The sequence below is a fragment of the Anastrepha obliqua genome, chromosome 4 (assembly GCF_027943255.1).
Source record: "Anastrepha obliqua isolate idAnaObli1 chromosome 4, idAnaObli1_1.0, whole genome shotgun sequence".
NCBI lineage: Eukaryota > Metazoa > Arthropoda > Insecta > Diptera > Tephritidae > Anastrepha > Anastrepha obliqua.
Window position 1 is genome coordinate 70,290,536 of NC_072895.1, and position 19,875 is coordinate 70,310,410.

The 19,875-nt window shown below is 35.1% G+C and overlaps 1 protein-coding gene and 1 long non-coding RNA gene across 2 annotated transcripts in view; both read left to right on the top strand.

The window, feature by feature from the left end:
* The window catches only part of LOC129243736 (nuclear pore membrane glycoprotein 210), a 128,548-nt gene extending 111,054 nt beyond the window's left edge, over positions 1-17,494 (top strand). Inside the window, exons 23-25 of the mRNA XM_054880994.1 lie at positions 786-836; positions 16,873-16,986; positions 17,135-17,494. Of these exons, the coding sequence (XP_054736969.1) occupies positions 786-836; positions 16,873-16,986; positions 17,135-17,250 (281 nt within the window). The 3' untranslated portion in view covers positions 17,251-17,494. The remainder of the gene's footprint in view (positions 1-785; positions 837-16,872; positions 16,987-17,134) is intronic.
* A 19-nt stretch (positions 17,495-17,513) lies between these two features.
* On the top strand, positions 17,514-18,431 carry LOC129243737 (uncharacterized). Its single transcript, XR_008582339.1, has 2 exons — positions 17,514-17,733; positions 18,075-18,431. It is a non-coding gene; the product is annotated as an uncharacterized LOC129243737 (long non-coding RNA).
* The last annotated feature ends 1,444 nt before the right edge of the window (positions 18,432-19,875 follow it).

The window sequence follows — 19,875 nt, forward strand, 5'->3', positions numbered from 1 at the left end:
CCCCACCTGTTTTGCGACTATAACTTTTCTGCCTGCGAAAACGACCAACGACGTACGTCACAAAACTCACTCTCACGCCAATTTTCTTCTATACTTTATACACACATACGACTCGCAAACATATTTTTAACTCGTATATATATATATATACAGTAGGTTCTGTTTTTATGCGGCTTTTTTTTATGCGGTTTTGAAATAGTGCGGTTTTTTTTAAATTACTAAATGCATGTCGACCTATCGGGAATTGTACATATAAACAAGATTCTAAACCAGCTAAGCAAAAACTCATCACAGATTACATCAGAAATGCTAACCCTACAAGTATGGAACCGCCTGCATAACTATCTAGATCAGACGTGTACATTTCCTCAAGTGACGAAAGTGATTTTACGCCACGATTCTGACGTTTCTTAAATGAAGATATAATTTTCAAAAATACAGTATTTTGTTTATGCGATTTTATTTAATTATTTCAGATTCATGCGGTCTATGGAACGTATCTATAGTTATAATATGGGACTAGTGCCCTTTTTTATGCGATTTTATTATATTATTTCAGATTTATGCGGTTTTAGCATTTGAAACGTATCTATAGTTTTACTATAGAACTAGTAGCTTTTTTTATGCTGTTTTTTTTTTTATGCTGTTTCTTGCGGAACGTATCTACCGCATAAAAACAGAACCTACTGTATATATATATATCCATGGTATTTCTAACTTGATTAATTGCATTTCGTATTTTCTTCTTTCACCTTGTACCTCTACTCTCTTTCTCTCTTCTACAGTGTACGTCTTCCTGAGTCCACAACAGAGCAAAACGGAAATCAACGCTGACGGTAAGTTTAATTAATAATTTTCAATGGTGGTTTTCACTTTTGGTTGGTTAGTTGGTTGGTTAACTGCACTTGTGGGGTATATTCTACTAACTCAAAGAACCCATTTGGAGTGTAAATGTTTTATCGGAATTGTTTAGCTATATTTTAGATTTAGTAATGCAGCACTTTTACGGTTTGTTGACTCTCACGTATGCTGCGATTTGTTAGAAATCAATTAGTGTACAATGGCAGCGAATAAATTGAGATGCTAGGCAAAATTTATTCAAATTGGAAAATATTTAATTCATTAGTATTGAGGGTTGGAAAGAAAGCCATTATTATAGCAAGAATCGTTGAATGTTTAGTGTTAAAAAAATTACTAAAAATTACTAAAACTGTACGCACATTAAGCAAAGAATTCTTCAAGAGAACCTGATATTATCTTAGCCACTAATAAATGTTACATATGTGTACATATGTACTTATTATATGTGTTACAAGCGACCTGTATCTTATTTACGTTTATCGCTTTGGGCCGAGATCAAGAAACTTCGCCAGCAACTTCTCCGAAGATCCATTCACAAAACTTTTCGTCTTCTTATCAATATTACACAGCAAAGGATTGCAGTTTTGGGTTTTCGTATAATGCGAAAAGCTAAAGTCCATGGAACTTATCAGTGTGACTTAAGGCCTGGAAAATGTGTTAATGATCAGTTATTTACAATACCCCAAGTCTTGGAAAAGACCCGCCAAAGAAGAATCGACACATACTACCATCTCATCGATTTATTACTCGTATAAAACCGCTTTTGACAGAAAGAAGAGGAGTTGCCTGTATTGACCGCGAAGTTAGCTTTGCTTTTTCTGAGTTGGATAAAGTAGAAAAACGATACTTCCTGCCAGCGAACAAGCAGTTATTGCGCTTGTTTCTCGATACCCACGTCTATTTACTATATATTAATTTAACTTCGTTTATTTGGGAACCAGCCTTAAAACCAATAATAATGTCAGCCTTGAAAATGAAACTTAGAATCTCTTTCGCCAATAAGTGCTACTTTGGACTAAGTACGGCGCTGTACGGCGGCATTGGCTTAAACATATATGTATACAATAAGCGGCGCATACACCTCTGTTAGCTGTTTGGTCGAACTCCCTCTCAAATTTGAGCCATGCGTCTTCTTTTTCATGGTAGAAGTACAATCAAAGGTTTGCAATTGTCTGTTGAGGGGCGACAGCTATTAGAAAAACTCTTTCTATAGTTTGGTGTCGTACATCCGGGGTTTCGAGCCCTGGCCCTACCGAATGTTAATCACTACTTAGCTACTTCGGCTACATCGACGTAATGCAGTGAATAAAGATCCAGTGGCTTCGCTGGCTCGGTCATGTCGTCCAGATCTGAAAGTTCTCGATCCGGTACCTGCTGGTAATGTTGGAAAGATCAGCTGGGGATGGACTTGGCTTCACTTGGTGTATGCTACCGGTGCTGGTTAGCTCAAGGAAGAAATAACTGGCGCCAATGGGGTCAATGTATGACCGAATAAAGTATAGCGGCTTCAGTACAACAGGTTCATACCAATGTCATAAAAGGACACTGAGCTAATACAAATGCAAGAATGCTTCGCTTCCTTGATAGGCGGTTTTACATTATCGTAATAAGCCAGGTTTATATCTAGCAAAAGATTGCGAAACATTTTCAGAAAATTTTTATTTTAATACAAACACAACCATAACAACAATAACCAATGTCTCAATGAAGAGTTGAGAGAATACAAAAGATTGGCTATATCGTGGTACCACCGCTCGGTTCACAGTGAATTTGACAGAATCGATGCAGTTGAGTTCACATGATTTTATAAAATGTTTTAATATTTATTCATCGCGTATTTTTCTCTCGTACAAGGTTTCTTTGCAAAAATTAGTACGACGAAAAAGAGGTACTTTGTTATTGCTCAAGGGGGCTCGCGTCTTCATTATCAGTACAAGAACTCTGGTAAGATGGATGTGCTTCAGGTCGTTACTCACAGAGCTCATTCGCAATACACAATTTTGTTTCCGAGTATAGGCTTGGTATTTTTTCATAGGTATTTGCCCTCATAATTAATGATATTACAAAAATCGATTCAGTGCTTGATAAACTTTATTTTAGTATGGGCAATAAAACGATGCGAATAACTTTTATATCTCACTTATGTATGTCCTAATTTTTTCTTGATAAGTTTAAGAAATGAGTAAATCAATTTTTCGAAAATCGGAAGTTGCCATACTTTTCAAAAAAAGATATTGTTTTTAACTTTGTAAATATCTTGAAAATGTTTAATTTTAAAGAGAAATTAAGTATGAACATGGACATGAAACATAACGCGATTTGATTAGCTAACGGATTCTCCAGATATAATATTAGAAATGTTTATAATCTATTTTGTTTTTAATCCAAAATCGGCGTTGTCTGGAAAGCTATATGACAGAAAAAAATGGCTTGAGTTTTTGAACTCAACGGCCCATCTGGTTCCTGCGTTTTCTTGCAGTATACGAGTGCTATTGACGCATCTATATCTAGTAAACTGTTTAACATCTTTACTATTTGAAAAAGGATTGCCTTTGCACAACAGAGCGCAATTCTCCGATTTTGGCACCTTTGCCCGCCGGTCAGCTACCCTACCAATTTGACCATCACTTTGTCTAATTTCGAAATTGCTCAGTGCTAGTTTCTGGCATGCTACTACAGTCAATACTCTGTTCTTAATTTATTATCATCATATTCGATAAAAAAAAACCCACAGATTCTGCGATTAATCGCTTATGCATTATTTAATTAATTGTTTTAACGAAAATTGCATCCGCTGCCGAGCCATTAAGAAAGCACTTAGGAAGAGCAGGAGACGAAATTGCATTAGCTGTCGGTGTAATTTATTGTATTTATTGTACACATGGCGTGCCAACCGCTGGCCAACAACTAATTCACTATGCTGCAAACAAATTGTTCACGATAAAGCACAACACCCGATGGATAAATGACTTGATATACTAGTCGTTGGGTTTTTGTTGGGGTATGCGGGTTCCATAGTTTGTTAGATGATGATGATATCCCTCGCTATTCACGTTAGTAGTTACTGCTTATTCAACTAAATATTTATTTAAGCAGCAGGCACCGCAAGGTGTCTCCTAAAAATGAGCGCTTCTACTGATTCACTACCGCTATCACAATAGCAGTTGTTGTTGCGATACCTGTTTCGCAGTTGAGGGTATTTTGTTTGCTTTCAATTTTCTTTGTTTTCCGCTTTCTTTTTTTTTTTCTTTTTTCCAACAACGCTAGGCCAACATCGTAAATATTCGCATGGCGTCAAGTGTCACTTTATCTCGATGATTAATTTCCAATTTAGCGTTAGACAGGCTGGAAGGTAAACGTGCAGCACTTCAGCTCCTTTAAGTAGGCTTCTAGCTGTTAGTTGTAAGGTATGTGCGTATGTGTGTATACGCTCAGGTAAATGCCTGTTGTCCTTGCTCTAGGTGTGAGTGTAAATAAGGGGAGAGCAGAAAGTTTCGAAATTAAGGTGTGCTAATGAATTTGCAGTAATTTGGTTGGCAAAGTAGAGGATGTTGTGCTTAGAAGCCAGTTGAAATGTCGAAGAAACCACTTAGTAGCGAGAGCTGGAAAAGTTTATTTTAAAGTAGTTGGCGCTTGCACAAAACTTTGCTTTGTGTCTGTTTTGCAAATTAATTTTTGAAAGTAATGAGATTGTGTGTTAAGAACACATTTTAACGCCATAAGTGGAGGTAAGATTCGTAGTGTAAACAAAATAAAATTTATTCAAAATGGGCGGTGAATGCTTGGAATCGAGTGAACCCACCGTGTTTTACATTAAATATATAACTATGTATGTATGTTCTTCGTATTTACATACATACAACCCGGGGGCGAACCATAGCATCACAATATTTTGACCAGTTTTGACTACTTCTTTGAGTACAGTTCATTCTAAATAGTATATAACGCAAAGTTTCAAATTTTGCATAAAATTTATAAGGGCTCGACAAAATTTTATTGAAAATTTCAAACATTTTAATCAGAATGAAAAAAAAAATTAGTACGCAGTTTTATAGCCCATTAAATTTTTATGAAATAAAGCGCCAGTTTGAATTGACTCTAAACTTTCTTTGATTTTTGATCATTTTTTCCTGACGGTATTGCGAATTTTCTCCACGTGGCTATGGACCTACAAAGACCTATTTAAAATACACAGTGATTTGCGATTGCCATTGCGTCATTTTGGCTCTTCCCTACAAACTGGAACGGTTCAAAAATTAATTAATTAATTTAGTTACTTACATATATTAATCTACAGTCTATTAATCTAATACATCTATTACATCTATTAATCTATTATATTACATTAGTCTATATATAGACTAGACAGAAATATAAGAAACAGGCCAGGCCAGTAAAAATATTAATAATTAAATTCATATTTTTTACGAAATTCGATTTAGATAAAACGAGGTCAAGATCAGTCATTAAATAACTCTTAAGTTCTCGAAGTGTACGATCAATAGGGTATCACCAGCAAACATAGTCTTAAAGTTTTTTTCTCCTGTACGGAACATTAATACTAACTAATGCTAATGCTCGAGTAACACCGGACAATCAATGGTGCCTTTATTTACATTGGAAGTGAAGGAAAGTGAAAGGACGGTCCTTGTTTTCTTCAGGGAGTCCAGATTAATTAGCATACGTTGAGAATCGTGAAATGGAACAGGAGTAAAATATTTTTTGAACACGCTCAGTTCTGCTTATCGAACGATGGTTAGAAGTCTCCGAATGAGGACGAACAAGAGCCGAATAAAGCAGTTTACAGGTATATGTACGGATCAGAGAAGAGGATGTATTGCAACCAATGTAGGCCGGTACTCAACTCGTTTATGCGCATAGACCTTGAAATATACATAGAAATTTTCCGTTCCATTATCTTAAGTTAAGTCTGTCGAGTCTAATTTTCTTCAAAGATGGAAGATGCATTTGGAGATCATCTCTTCTCTTTCTGTCTATCACTTCCGTCGTTTGGGAAAAACGATTGATCGTGCGGTAAACAAACATTTTCGAAATGTTAAGTTTTTTCAGCAATTCGTAAATCTCTCTTGCACTTTTACCACACTTACGTAATGCAGTCACTGCAACGCGATTTTCCTTAGCTCCCCATTCCAGTGCTAGAAAATATAATATTCCAGTGCTAGAAAATAAAATATAATATAACACAATGAGGGGTGATTAATTTAGAGGTATTGGATTGTAAATGGGAATAAAACAACGAAAATTCAAATTGATAGGACAATATTGATTATTGTTGTGTGACATGATATTTAATTTTTAAAGATTATCTTTTTTAATGTTTACTGCAACTGCGCGCTAATTCGGCCATCTACAAACACCAATTTTGAATGAATCACTGAAGAACTTGGATCGGTATCTCGTGAACAACTTTACAAATGTTCGCTTCCAATGTCTCAATCGAAGCTGCTTTATCCACAAAGCATTTAGATTTTGCATACAGGTAAAAGTCGAAAGGTGTGATATCACACGATATTGGTGGCCAATCCACGGGTCCGAGACAAGATATAAATTGCGCACCGAAACTACGAAGCAGTAAATCCATTGTTACACGTACTGTGTGGCAAGTAGCGCCGTCTTGTTGGAATCACATGTTGTGGAGATTACGTGCTTCAATTTCAGGTATTGTTCCAAATGGTTGTTTTCAATGGATGTAATGGCCGTTCTTGAATGGCTTCGGGTTGCTCTTCAGCTCAAATACGACGATTTTGACGTAGCATTTAAGCCAAAAATGGGGCTCATCGCCGAGCACCATTAGTTGGCCTGAGTGCGCGGTGAACACTTTTCACAGAACATCGATTTACGTAATACAATTGTACGTTTTGTAAACATAACATAACTTAAGGGGGAGCATCGCTGTGAACGCGTGAAAATTAAGTGATTTTTATGAATTTTTTTTTATACAATAAGTAGGGGTGATTATTTGAGGATCGGACAAATTATAATTTATTTAACATATATTCAACTATACTGACACAAATTTTTATTTAAAAATATTAAAAATTACAATTGTTATTAATATTAATGCAATGACGTCATAAAAAACTAGGGTGCATCAGTGGCCACGATACAGCGGTGAAAAATCATCTGAAAGCAAGAAACCAAAAAAATTCTTACTCTTTACATCAATGGCTATCGTCGTACGTGGCGGTTTCTTTATATTTTTTTTTGAGAAAATGGTGCAGGTTTGAAAAACTAGTTTGTGTGGTTTTACCCTTTTATTGTTTTCGAAAGGCTTGAAAAAATATAAATTTTTGGAATTTAAAAAAAAAACGGCTATGTACGATTGTAGCCAACACATTTACAAAAATTTACAAAAAAAAAAAAATTAAATCGGTTCATAAGTCTTCGAGAAATCGAGGCCACCGTGTTGAGAAAAGTCGTTTTGAGAAAAACGCGTTTAAAGTTTTCATTGGACGTTGTAACTTACTACCTGCACTTATTGTATTGGGTATAACTTCGTCAATTTTCAAGATTTTAAGTTAAATTTTTTTACACATTTTTGAATATATCTACTTTAAGAAAATCCAAAAAAAAAAAATCATTTTTTTGAAAAATCACAGTGGCGTTCCCCCCTAATTCAGTATATTACGAGTATAATATTTGTAATTTAAAATAATATAATATAAATAATATCGGGTGTTTTTTTAAGAACTTGAGAACTTAAAATTATATTACAAAACAAATATTGTTGGAATAATTTTTTTTGTTATAATCTGGTAGATCATTTCATTACATTTATTTTTTGAATATGCAATCCAGCATTGTCCGCCGCGGCTACGAGTTGCAGGGTCTATTAGGTTAGTCTACTAAATCGATTGTTAAGCAAGTTGCTGCGCCATCTTGTTGAAAACAAGTGTCGTTGATGTTTAGATGATTAATTTACGAAACAAAAATTCAATCAGCATAGCGTTAGCCATTCACCGTAACGGCAGCACCTTTCTCAATTCAGAAATAAGGACCGATGATGCCGCCGGTAAACCGCACGTGGAATGGGCGAAATGCTCTATGAATTAAGTGATTCCTAATGACTTGCCCAACCTTACTGAACAGAAATATCAACACCGTTTGCCATTCTCAGCTGTCAAACCATAGTTAACTATATCGTTGGTTCTTGCAACTAAAGAAGCACTCGATGTAATATAATAAATAATATGACATAACATAAGATAATATCACATAACGTAACACATAATAACGCAACATAGCGTGACATAAAATAAAAATCCAATTAACTAAACAAAAATATTTTATTAACATACGTTTTTAAAATTAATTAAGCAAAATAATTAAGCTAAGTAAATATGCTGCTTTACCACTTTTTCATCCATTTTTTATATTTTCTAATGCCTATTAAAATATTTTTCCGACAAAGAAATCTTTTATTTTATATACTCTTTTTGAGCTATTTCTGAACGCTGATTTTAATTCTTGTAACCTTATAAACAATTAAGCAGCGGCAACTTTTCGGTTTTACCCGCAGCTGCAGAGGACGTCTTGCTTTGTTATTCTCCGAGTTCGGATGTTTGTTTGCATTGAAACCCTTTGTCGCTGCCTCTTTACCTGACCCTCTCTCTGGCAAAGTCTACTACTTTGCATTCATGTTGGAAGCTTGCCTATTTTCACAACGTCACCAGCATGCTAATTGCCCGAAAATTATGCCAAATTGTGTCAGCAGAAGCATGCTTACAGGCGCTGTACGTTATGTATGTATCTGACCTCGATTCACACGCTGTCGCTGCCTAAGTTATCGATTCCAACTGCTGTTTGCTGCAACTTTTATATTTTGTCACTGCAATTGAGTATAAATTCGGGTGTGAACTGAAGCTGGGACGATATTTCACCATCAAAATCACCTTAACCAGTTTAAGGATCTTGATTTCCATACGTTGGTTGGTACACCGCTAGAAAAGTTGGAAGAGTTATCGACTATTTTCTTAAATTCGGTTAGCATTTCCGTGACCCTTGCATTGTTTTAGCGTCTATTCTTGGCTCTGTATAAGTGCTCAGTTTTCGGATAGTTACACATTTCAATATTTAATGTGTGCAGTCAACTAGTTCACTGCTATAATCTTCCTCACTTTTCTTACCTGGTTTGAGTGCTTTATTCAGGAGTGGCACCACGTACCTCAAAGTTGCTGCCTGTCTTCAACTACCACTGATTAGCTGCTATCAACATTCTCTTACAATGACACACACACATCCAATTGCAGCTCTATTTTCCTCCCACATGCCACACGACCAACAAGTCTTACTATCGTGCTCTTATAGTCGTTATTGGTTTGCGGCATTGTCTCAACTACCAATGTCACACTCAATTTAGTAGAGCACCAACCTCATTCAAAGATATCTGCGAGAGTCAGTGCCTATAAACCTCCTGACCACTTCGTCAGCTACTCAGTCAATTCAACATTCGGACAGTCGGCTTAAGTTTGCCTGCTAATTCCTTTCGTCATTGTTTTTGTTGTACATTTGCTTGTTGCTTCACTTGATTGGTGTTGTTTTTGTTGCTGTTGCTCGTCTAATTGGCTGGTGGTTGGCGCTGCTAATTTTGTAAAATCTATTTGCACCGATTTCCGCAGGTGAGCCATTGGCAAACTTTGAATTAGATTTTGTTTGATGTTGCAGAAGCAGAGGCAGTTGGTTATTGCCATTGTATCTTGGAAAATGGTATTTGTGTAATTTACTGACTGAATAAGGCGAATGAGGTGGATGAGTTATACGTTCTATTCTGCAGCATCGCTTCAGTGGAAGCATTTCGAAATTATAGTCTAAAGGGATTACGAAACAGCTTCCTTGGTAAGAGTAGTTGATACTCTGGCTTAGTATTTTGCTACGAAGTAATTATAACAAATTAGATTTTAATTGATAAAACCCACAAGTGTTGCAAAATCGGCGTGCAAATAAACACTGTTATTTTACACTTTAGTTTAAGCCAGCTGAAGAAGGCGTTGAGCTGCATGGAAGTAACTGGAGTGAGTAAGAATGGTAAATAAAATTCTGAATAGTCAATACAAATCAACAAATTTTGAAATGGGACTTTGTTACTAGCCGTTGTATGGGGGAAAAATTAATATTACTTAGGAGTCTTTTCACTTCTTCGCAACTGACTAAGAGGAGTCGCGTTAAAATTCAAAAAAGTATTTAAAACTTTTTCTCACCAAAACACTGTTATTATGTAATTATGTATTAAGAAATTAGTGTATATCTTAAGCAAAAACAAATGGATTTTTTTGATATTTTTATAGTGGGCTTTTTGGTGGCACTTTTGCGATAATTGCATAACTTCTCGCATTCGTTATAAAGAGAAAAAGTGCAGTACTACAGCGAAAAAAATTGTCAAAACATGCGCCTTGTTATTCTTCTTGTTAATTTAGTGGGCTATAGAATTGCATACACAGAATTTTTCTAAGAATTCTCACTCTTAGGAAAATTTACAGAATTTTTATAATTCATCTGAAAGTTTTAATATGAACTATGCTTTATAAAAAAAGTAAGAATATAAAAATATAAACTGTTGAAAAAATGAAGACAAATAAATAGTCACTTACCTTGAGGTCTGTCTGGGCTTCACTGACTGATTAATTCTTATTTGCCGCTACGCTTGGTGTACAAGGTTCTGCTACTACCAATCTGAGCTGTGGTGCTGGCAACAGCAATATCGAGATTATTCCACGAGCTCACTCAAAAACGCAGCCAACCATCACTGGATCAGCACGGCATACTTGCCCTAACTGCTATTAATTTAAACACCAACGATTTATTCTCATACACACCTCGCTGCAAAATTATAAACACACCAGTTTTTTTATATGAACTATATTCATATATACTACAACAAAAACCATATAACGCATAGTTTCAAACATTGTAAAACATTTTTTAAAATTTTGTTCAAAACTTTAAAATTTTTTCTGGTTATGCAGATTTATAGCCCAATTGAATTTTAGTATAACAATAAGCAAGTTTGAAGTAACTACGATATATCGACAATTTTTGTCCCTGAGGTGTCACTCCGTTTCTTCTGTACAAAGTAGATGCTCGAATTTTTTAACTTCTCAGCCTTTTGACGTTAATAGTAAGTTAAATACCTTTGAAAGCACGATTTCAAAAATACTTTGAATTAGTACTTAAGTGCTTAGCTGCGCTCTGCAAAACTTCCAAAGTTGTAGTTGCGGTGATAATGACTTGCTATCTGTTTACTGCACTACGAAATACAGTAGGTTCTGTTTTTATGCGGTAGATACGTTCCGCAAGAAACAGCATAAAGAAAAAACAGCATAAAAAAAGCTACTAGTTCTATAGTAAAACTATAGATACGTTTCAAATGCTAAAACCGCATAAATCTGAAATAATCGCATAAAAAAGGGCACTAGTCCCATATTATTACTATAGATACGTTCCATAGACCGCATGAATCTGAAATAATTAAATAAAATCGCATAAACAAAATATTGTATCTTTGAAAATTATATCTTTATATATCTTCCATACTTGTAGGGTTAGCATTTCTGATGTAATCTGTGATGAGTTTTTGCTTAGCTGGTTTAGAATCTTGTTTATATGTACAATTCCCCATAGGTCGACATGCATTTTGTAATTTAAAAAAAAACCGCACTATTTCAAAACCGCATAAAAAAAAGCCGCATAAAAACAGAACCTACTGTATTTAAAATGTGTTTAATTAAACTGATGGCTGATATCTCAACAAAAAAATAAGAAAGTAGAAAACTTTCGTTATTTTTCCATTCTTATTTTATTTTATTTACCATATTTATTTTTTTTAACTTGTGAAGAGCCAAGCATAGCAGATTTTTCTGTTTTTCGTTTTGTTTTTGTTTCGTACAAACTCGAGCGCAATTTCGCTCGCTATCTATTTAATTTTTCCCGCCTTTTGTCTTCCTCGAAAACCTAATTTCGCTAAAATTGACCTAAAAAGTAACTTGACTAAATTGAAATAGGAATTTTACTGTCACATTCCACTTCATGGGGCTGCACTTTTGCACTCGACGGTTTGATAAAGTTAATTTGTGCTTCTCGCAAGTATAGGCGCTCTGTTTTTTAGCAGTGAATGAGTTCGAGTATTTAAAAAGAAAAATGAAAACGTCACTAATATTAAGTAAAACAGCTGAGAACGCACATAAGGGGTGATTTTTTAGCTATTATCTTTTTAAACAGTTGGTTTAAACAGCTACGCACGTTTCGTGTTTTGTTTCACTGTCAAACATCTTCAGTTTGGTCTATAATTTAACCATGAATCCTCTTACAAACGAACAACACTTGCAAATCATTGAATCATTATAAAAATGCGTGTTCTGTTAAGAAAGTTTATCGCGCGCTTCTTCCATTTTATGTTCAGTTTAATCGACCCACTGAAGCGGCTATTCGAGCTATTGTGACTAAATTTACAACCAAATTTACATTATTGGACATCAAACCACCAATACGCTTACGTAGAGTGCGAACTCAAGAAATATCGCAGCTGTATCGGCCAGTCCTGATGATGATCATCAATTATCGATTCGTCATCGTTCGAAGCAATTGGGCCTCTGTTACTCAACAACGTGGAAAATTTTGCGAAAGTATTTAAGTGTGAAGCCTTTCAAAATACAACTGGTGCACGAATTGAAGCCGAACGACCTACCGCAACGCAGAATTTTTGGTGAATGGGCTCTTGGAAAGTTGGCCAAAGATCCACTTTTTTATCGAAAAATTGTGTTCAGCGACGAAGCTCATTTTTGGACCAATGGCTACGTAAATAAACAGAATTGTTGATTTTGAAGTGAAGATCAGCCAGAAGGATTGCAAGAGCTACCAATGTATCCAGAAAAGCAGAAAAGGTCACAGTTTGGTGCGGTTTATGGGCTGGAGGTATCATTGAACCGTACTTCTTCAAAGATGCTGCGAATCGTAACGTAACTGTGAATGGTGAGCGCTACCGTGAAATGATATCCAACTTTTTTTTGCCCAAAATGCAAGAGCTTGACTTGCATGACATGTGGTTTCAGTAAGACGATGCCACATGCCACACAGCACGCGTCACAATGGACTTTTTGAGAGGCGAGTTCGGTGAACATTTTATTTCACATTCGGGACCTTTCAATTGGCCACCTAGATCGTGCGATATAACGCCTTTAGATTATTTTTTGTGGGGGTATGTTAAAGCTCATGTCTATTCAGACAATCCTGCTTCAATAAACGCATTGGAAGACAACATTAAAGCATTTATATAAGGTTGCCCAAAAAGTCTTGCGGTATTTCCGCAAGCTTGTCTTTGCAAGCGCGTAGTTCTAGTTTTATTCGTCGCATCGGTTCACGCTAGAGCTTTTTGGAAAGCTCTTTTCACGTGTTAACACGTGTTTGATTAATTGTTGTTTGCTTTTAGTCGTTCGTGAGTTATAGCGTCGCAAACATTGAGCAAAATAAAGAGAAAATACGGCATATTTTACAGTACTACTGCGATAAAGGCAAAAATGCATCTCATGCTGCCAATAAAATTTGTGCAGTTTATGGACCCGATACAGTTTCCATTTCCACCGCACAATGATGGTTTCAACGTTTTCGTTCTGGTGCAGAGGTGATCGAAGATGCGCTACGGTCCGGAAGGCCTGTCGTCGAAAATTGCGATAAAATTGCTGAATTGATCGAAAGAGACCGGCATAGTAGCAGCCGTAGCATCGGCCAAGAGCTGGGCATGAGTCATCAAACCGTTATAAACCATTTGAAGAAGCTTGGATTCAAAAAGAAGCTCGATGTATGAGTGCCAGACGACTTGACGCAAAAAAACATTTTTGCCCGTATGGATGCATGCGAATCGCTTCTGAATCGCAACAAAATCGACCCGTTTTTGAAGCGGATGGTGACTGGCGATGAAAAGTGGTTCACTTATGACAACGTGAAGCGCAAACGGTCGTGGTCGAAAAGCGGTGAAGCTGCCCAGAAGGTAGCCAAGCCTGGATTGACGGCCAGGAAGGTTCTTCTGTATGTTTGGTGGGATTGGCAGGGAATCATCCACTATGAGCTGCTCCCCTATGGCCAAACGCTCAATTCGGACCTGTTCCGCCAACAACTGGACCGCTTGAATGCAGCACTCATGCAGAAGAGGCCATATTTGATCAACAGAGGCCGAATTGTCTTCCATCAGGAGAACGTCAGGCCACACACATCTTTCGTGACGCGCCAGAAGCTCCGGGAGCTCGGATGGGAGGTTCTTTTGCATCCACCGTATAGTCCGGATCTCGCACCAAGTGATTACCACCTATTTCTGTCCATGGCGAACGAGCTTGGTAGTCGGAAGTTGTCCACAAGAGAGTCCTGTGAAAATTGGCTCTCCGAGTTTTTTGACAATAGGGAAGCGAGCTTCTATAAGAGGGGCATTATGAAGTTGGCATCTCGTTGGGAACTCGTCATCGAACAAAACGGCGCATATTTGACTTTAATCGCATTATTATAACCAATTTTATGAACAATTGAAAATTCAATAAAAATACCGCAAGACGTTTTTGACAACCTTATATGTGAGATACCGGCCGAAACATTGGAAAGAGTATGCCAAAATTAGACTAAGCGGATGGACCATTTGAAGCGCAGTCGCGGTCAACATTTGCATGAAATAATCTTCAAACATTAAATTATATGGACTGTACTACCGATTTAAACAAAAACTTTATGCATTTTTCTGAATTGTACGTGTGTGTTTTTGGAAAACTTTCCTATAGCTCTGAAAAAATCACCCTTTAGTTGCGTATTAGAGCGTGTTTAAGTTTTCCACAGCTAAATGACAACAAGCACACTACTAGCGGCCTAGCTGAATGCCTGTCTGCTAAGTCAACTGGCGCTGCTTGACTTTGCTTGCCACTTAGAGTGGATCACTCGCTCGTTCGCATTCAGTTTAGTGCATCCGCAAAGAACCGCGTAAAACCTCAACATAATTTCTTAGGTGAATGAGTTTGCTATCTGCTTTTGATTATTTTATAGCTTTTGCTTTATGTTTAACCATAGCACCCTTTTGTTGTGTGTTTTAATTAAATAAAATTTTTACCTCTGATTTTGGACTGTCAAATGTCGCCGTTCTGCCCCTGTTTAACTTTTATGTTCGTATTTGTTTCAGTATTTTTTCATATTGTTATTGCTTTTGCTGTTGCTGCTGCTGCTGCCTTGTTGCTATAACTTAATCTACTTTTACTCGCGTTATGTTTTCATTGCCTCAATTGGAAAAAAATTAACCTAATTATTTTTTGTTTGTCCTGCATATTTTCTAGGTCACAGATTCGTACCCAAACACACACACTTCTGCTTGCCTACTAATGCGCCCTGCAACTGCACACCTTCTCTATTTGATATTCCCGCACTTGTAAGCGTTTTTCATTGTGTGCGCTTACACCATTACACTAAGTAGTGAAGCCTAGAGGCTAACCTGACCCTCACGCCGGATACAGCTATGCTAACGACGATACGAGTCGCATCCGTTGTCGCCTGGCTCGCAGCAAGGATGTGGCAGTGACGTTGGCGTAGCAGAAGAATCTCGAAAGTATTTTTGAGCACTTTTTCCTCTTTACTTTTCTTTTTCTCCTCTTCTGCCAACTGCCAAAAATGCTTGCAATGTTTTCATAATTACTTGAACCCTTTTTGGCGAATCGTTGCAGGCGCTTGTACACATTTGCAATGGTGGCAACGGCAGCAGCAGCAGCAGCGGCATGTTTATCCTCTACTCTGGTGGGTAGCACTGCTACTCATAGGTTCATTCACCATGGATTTATTTGGTTGCTATGTTGTGAAAGGAATTTTTACATACTTAAACATTTTATTTTTATTTATTTTTTATTTTTTTTATTTTTTTTATCATAATGCTTTGTTTTTTGCTGTTGCTCGTTTTGTTTACCCTTTATTTTTGATTTAATTTAAATTTTTTTTTATTGATAAAAAACTTTATAAAGTTTATGGGCGCTCATTTTTTGCAATTAAGATCGTAATTGCTCTTTAACATATTTTGGAAATGAGTTTCTTGTTTTCTATTTCATTCCATTTTCCATTTTACTTCTCCACGATTTTTTATTATATAAGTAAATATATGTAGGTATAATATATGTATGTGTGTGTGACAAGTAGAAAAATCGCTTCAACAGAATTTGACTTCTACGCTTCTGTGACCATCTCTCATGTCGTTGGCATTAGGGCAAAGAAGTTAAAAAAGTTTCCTGATTAATTTACTAACATTTCAGCAAATTAATTTACATATACATGCTGATTATTTTTTATGGCACTTCCAAGCCGTTGAAAGCTTGAAAAATGCTATAAATAAGGCAATAAAAGAAAATACCGCCGAAGTTGAAACTTCGCAGCGCCAAAACGTTTAAATTGCCGATATGGGCATGCCGTTTGATGATGTTCTGTCTTAAATTGAAAAGTTTTCAAAAGTTCATATGAAAAAGCAAAATTAAATTTAAGTTTTCGAGGGTCATTACCTCAATTAATTTAAGTATTTTATGTAGATATATATACATATATTTGGCGCGTACACCCTTTTTGGGTGTTTGGCCGTGCTCCTCCTCCTATTTGTGGCGTGCGTCTTGAAGTTGTTCCACAAAATGGAGGGACCTATAACTTCAAGCCGACTCCGAACTCCAGATATTTTTTTCTTCATTTTGGTCTTTTACCGAGACAGCCACATGAATGAAGTCTTGTTCCAATAAGAGAAATGTTTACTCTTTCGAATAAACCAGAAGTATACCGAACAAATATGATTTTTGTAAACTTTTTTTTAATTTTTAAGAAGAATCATCTATTTTTTCGATGCTTATCCACATATGTTATTTGCCATATTTTTATTTGCTTAATTTATTTATGTATTAAAAATTGTACTATTAGCGCTGCTGGTTCCACTCCTCTACTTAAAGACACATACACACAAAAAGTTTAATTTTACTAACAATTATTTTCTCTCTTATTTTCCAGTGTTCTCCACTTCTATTAAAAACAAGTCGCGCACCACCAGCACACCGACAACACCAACATCACAAGGAGGCAGTCCAGGCAATCTAATCTATCCCAATCTGTCACCTTATTACAGTAAGTTTTTCTATTTTAAACTTTTAGCAACTAAAGTTTTATAAAAATGCAGACAAACTATTTTTTGATTTTCATATTTTATTTATAAACACACCCACATACTCACACATTTTTACTTTTTTACATTCCTTTTGTCTTCTTATTGCAGGTCAGCGCAAGAGTCCCATTAGTCCAAGTACTTTATCGTCTGGAATTGATACACAAGTTTATGGCGATTCGATATTGATGTCACCACAGCAGCGTGTAAATCGTCGTTATTTGTAATTGTCGTTATTTATAGGCTACTAGCATATAATTTATTTGAAATATTTTTAGTGTTGTCGCGCATTCATTTCATTTAATTTTACTTTAGAATTCTTTTTTTAATTTTATAACTTATTTGACATTAACTTAACATTTAATAGGCATATTACTTGCATGCAGGTCATATATATTTTTTAGTAGAACAATTTGTTTTCTCACATTTGCTTTATTCGAGTAGATCATGTAGTAATTTGCAGAAAATCGGTTAATATTGCGCAAACTGCTAATTAGTTGCCACGATAGTGGGCTCTATATTACCGGTATGAAATTTTATCCGGCCAAAGACTGTTAGCTCAGCAGCTATTCCCAAACATGCTTGGAATATTTTTATGCTGTTACAACAACAACAAACATGAATGGATAAACAAATTGAATAAGCCTTTGCATCTCTTGGCTTCTACTCATGTTTAGTCAAGAAATTAATTTAATTATTTGTATAACTATGTGAGTATGTTAGACGTGTATTATAAAATTAATTTAACTTTTTTTCTTTTATGTGTAACTGTGTTCAATTTTTGTTTCTTTTTGATTCGTTTATATGTATAAGACAAAAAATAACAACAAATTAAATAAATGAAACATATTTACGATCACTTTTTGCAGTGCTGCCTTTGGATTAATGAAACTGTAGCAGCATTTTGTCAATCTAATTTTTAATTGGAATTCTTTTTGTTTTTATTACATATATTAAAATAGTTTTAGTTTATTTTTCTCCCAATTATATTAAAAAACCTATATTTATATATCAACAATTTTTTGTACTCTTTGTTTAATGATTTTTAGAGTGCGGACCCAAGGTGCACATTAAATAATATGAGTTGTGGAAAATATTACTTTATGTGAACTTCTACGAAAGTCTCACTGCCGAGTTTTTAGAAAAAAAAATTGATTATCTTAAAAAGAGAATGGGATATGAGCATTTATTTTCCTTGAATTGAAGAGAGCAGAAATTAATATTAAGTTGATATGTAGTTTCAAATTAAAATAAAATATTTGTAAGTATTTTGTGTATGAATATCAGGATGAGCATAAAAAGCCCGAACATGTAAAACCTAAATATAGAGTTACTACATAAAAATCGGAGGTGAAATTTATTTAAATGTGATTTGTATACAATTAAATATAATAAAACAAAATGTTAATGTCTTGTATGCTATTTGAAGATTTTTTCCTACAAATATATTTAATTTGTAAGGTTATGTTGCCTTTATAGGGGTTCATAAAATAAAATAAGTAGGTTAGGTTAGGTTTGAAGGACTTTTATTTAATCAAAAGTACTTTTCATTGCGACAGAGGCACACGTATATCTAGTAGTGGTGTACAATAAATAATTTCTTAATATGTAATTTCTTAATTTTTTTCTTCAAATATTGATTTTTAAAACACTTGCAAGTGAGAGGTTTTCGCAAAGTACTCGGAATTAGGTATCTACAAAAACAGAATAGAAAAAAATCTCTTGCCGCATTTTTTAAGTTACAGTATAGGATTTAAGTTTAGGTGAAGCATAAGTCAAAATTGAAGTTCTTTCTTTAATAACACCAAAAAAAATAATAATAATAAAATTGTAACTTCTTAAACAGTATCGACATTTGATACAAATTTTTGCATTAATACGAAATATTTAAAGAAAATAAAAAGAAAGTCCCAAAGACATTAAAACGGAAAAATGTACAATATATGTATAATAAAATGGTTGTTTAAAAAAAATTTATATTGACAAAAATTGACTTTTAAACAAAATAGTGATTCAAAAACTTTATTTTTGAATGAAAATATTTTTCAAATATTTATAACGTTTTTCGATGTGCTAAATTTAATCTGTGTTGACAATTTTTTTTACTTGCTGAAAATGTACACTTGGGGCCTCGAGATTGCTGATTACGAATCCAAATTTTGAATTTATTAATTTTGCCAATACATTACAAATCTGTGACTTCGAGGACCCCCAATGCATAATTTTCGCTGAAAATATCGTGTTTTTTTAGCTGCATGAAAACTATCGATATCGATAACTATGATTTGACAGCTGAGAATGCAAACTGTGTCGACATTTCTGTTCAATAAGGCTTGACGGGCAAGTCATGAAGAATCGTTTAACGTTATCTGCCAAATTGTGGAAATTCACTTTGACCAAAAAGAAAAAAAATCTGTTCGCGAAGTTCATAGAACACTGAACGCATCATCGGTTCTTATTTCTTTCGAAATGAGGAAGGAGTTGAAATTTTGAAAATTTATCAGCTAAATAACAAAATTTAGTTACAATAAGACGGCGCAACTTGCCGTACAGCTCGGTTAAGAATCGGTTTATTTCAATATTCCAGCCAGATTTAATGGAAAAAGCAATAACTCCTACCCCCGAGGATATATGTTGGATTTTATATTCAAAAAATAAATTCCATGAAATTATCTACCAGATCATAATAAAACATTTAAACAATATTCCTGTTATATTGTATGTATTGTATGTATTATATTATCATTTCAAGAACTCAGGCTCTTTGTTTTCTATCGTAATTTTCCGTTTTCTATTGCTTAATTTTGTATTTTTTCCATTGTGAGCCAAAATGACTTACTTATTTTTTAGTT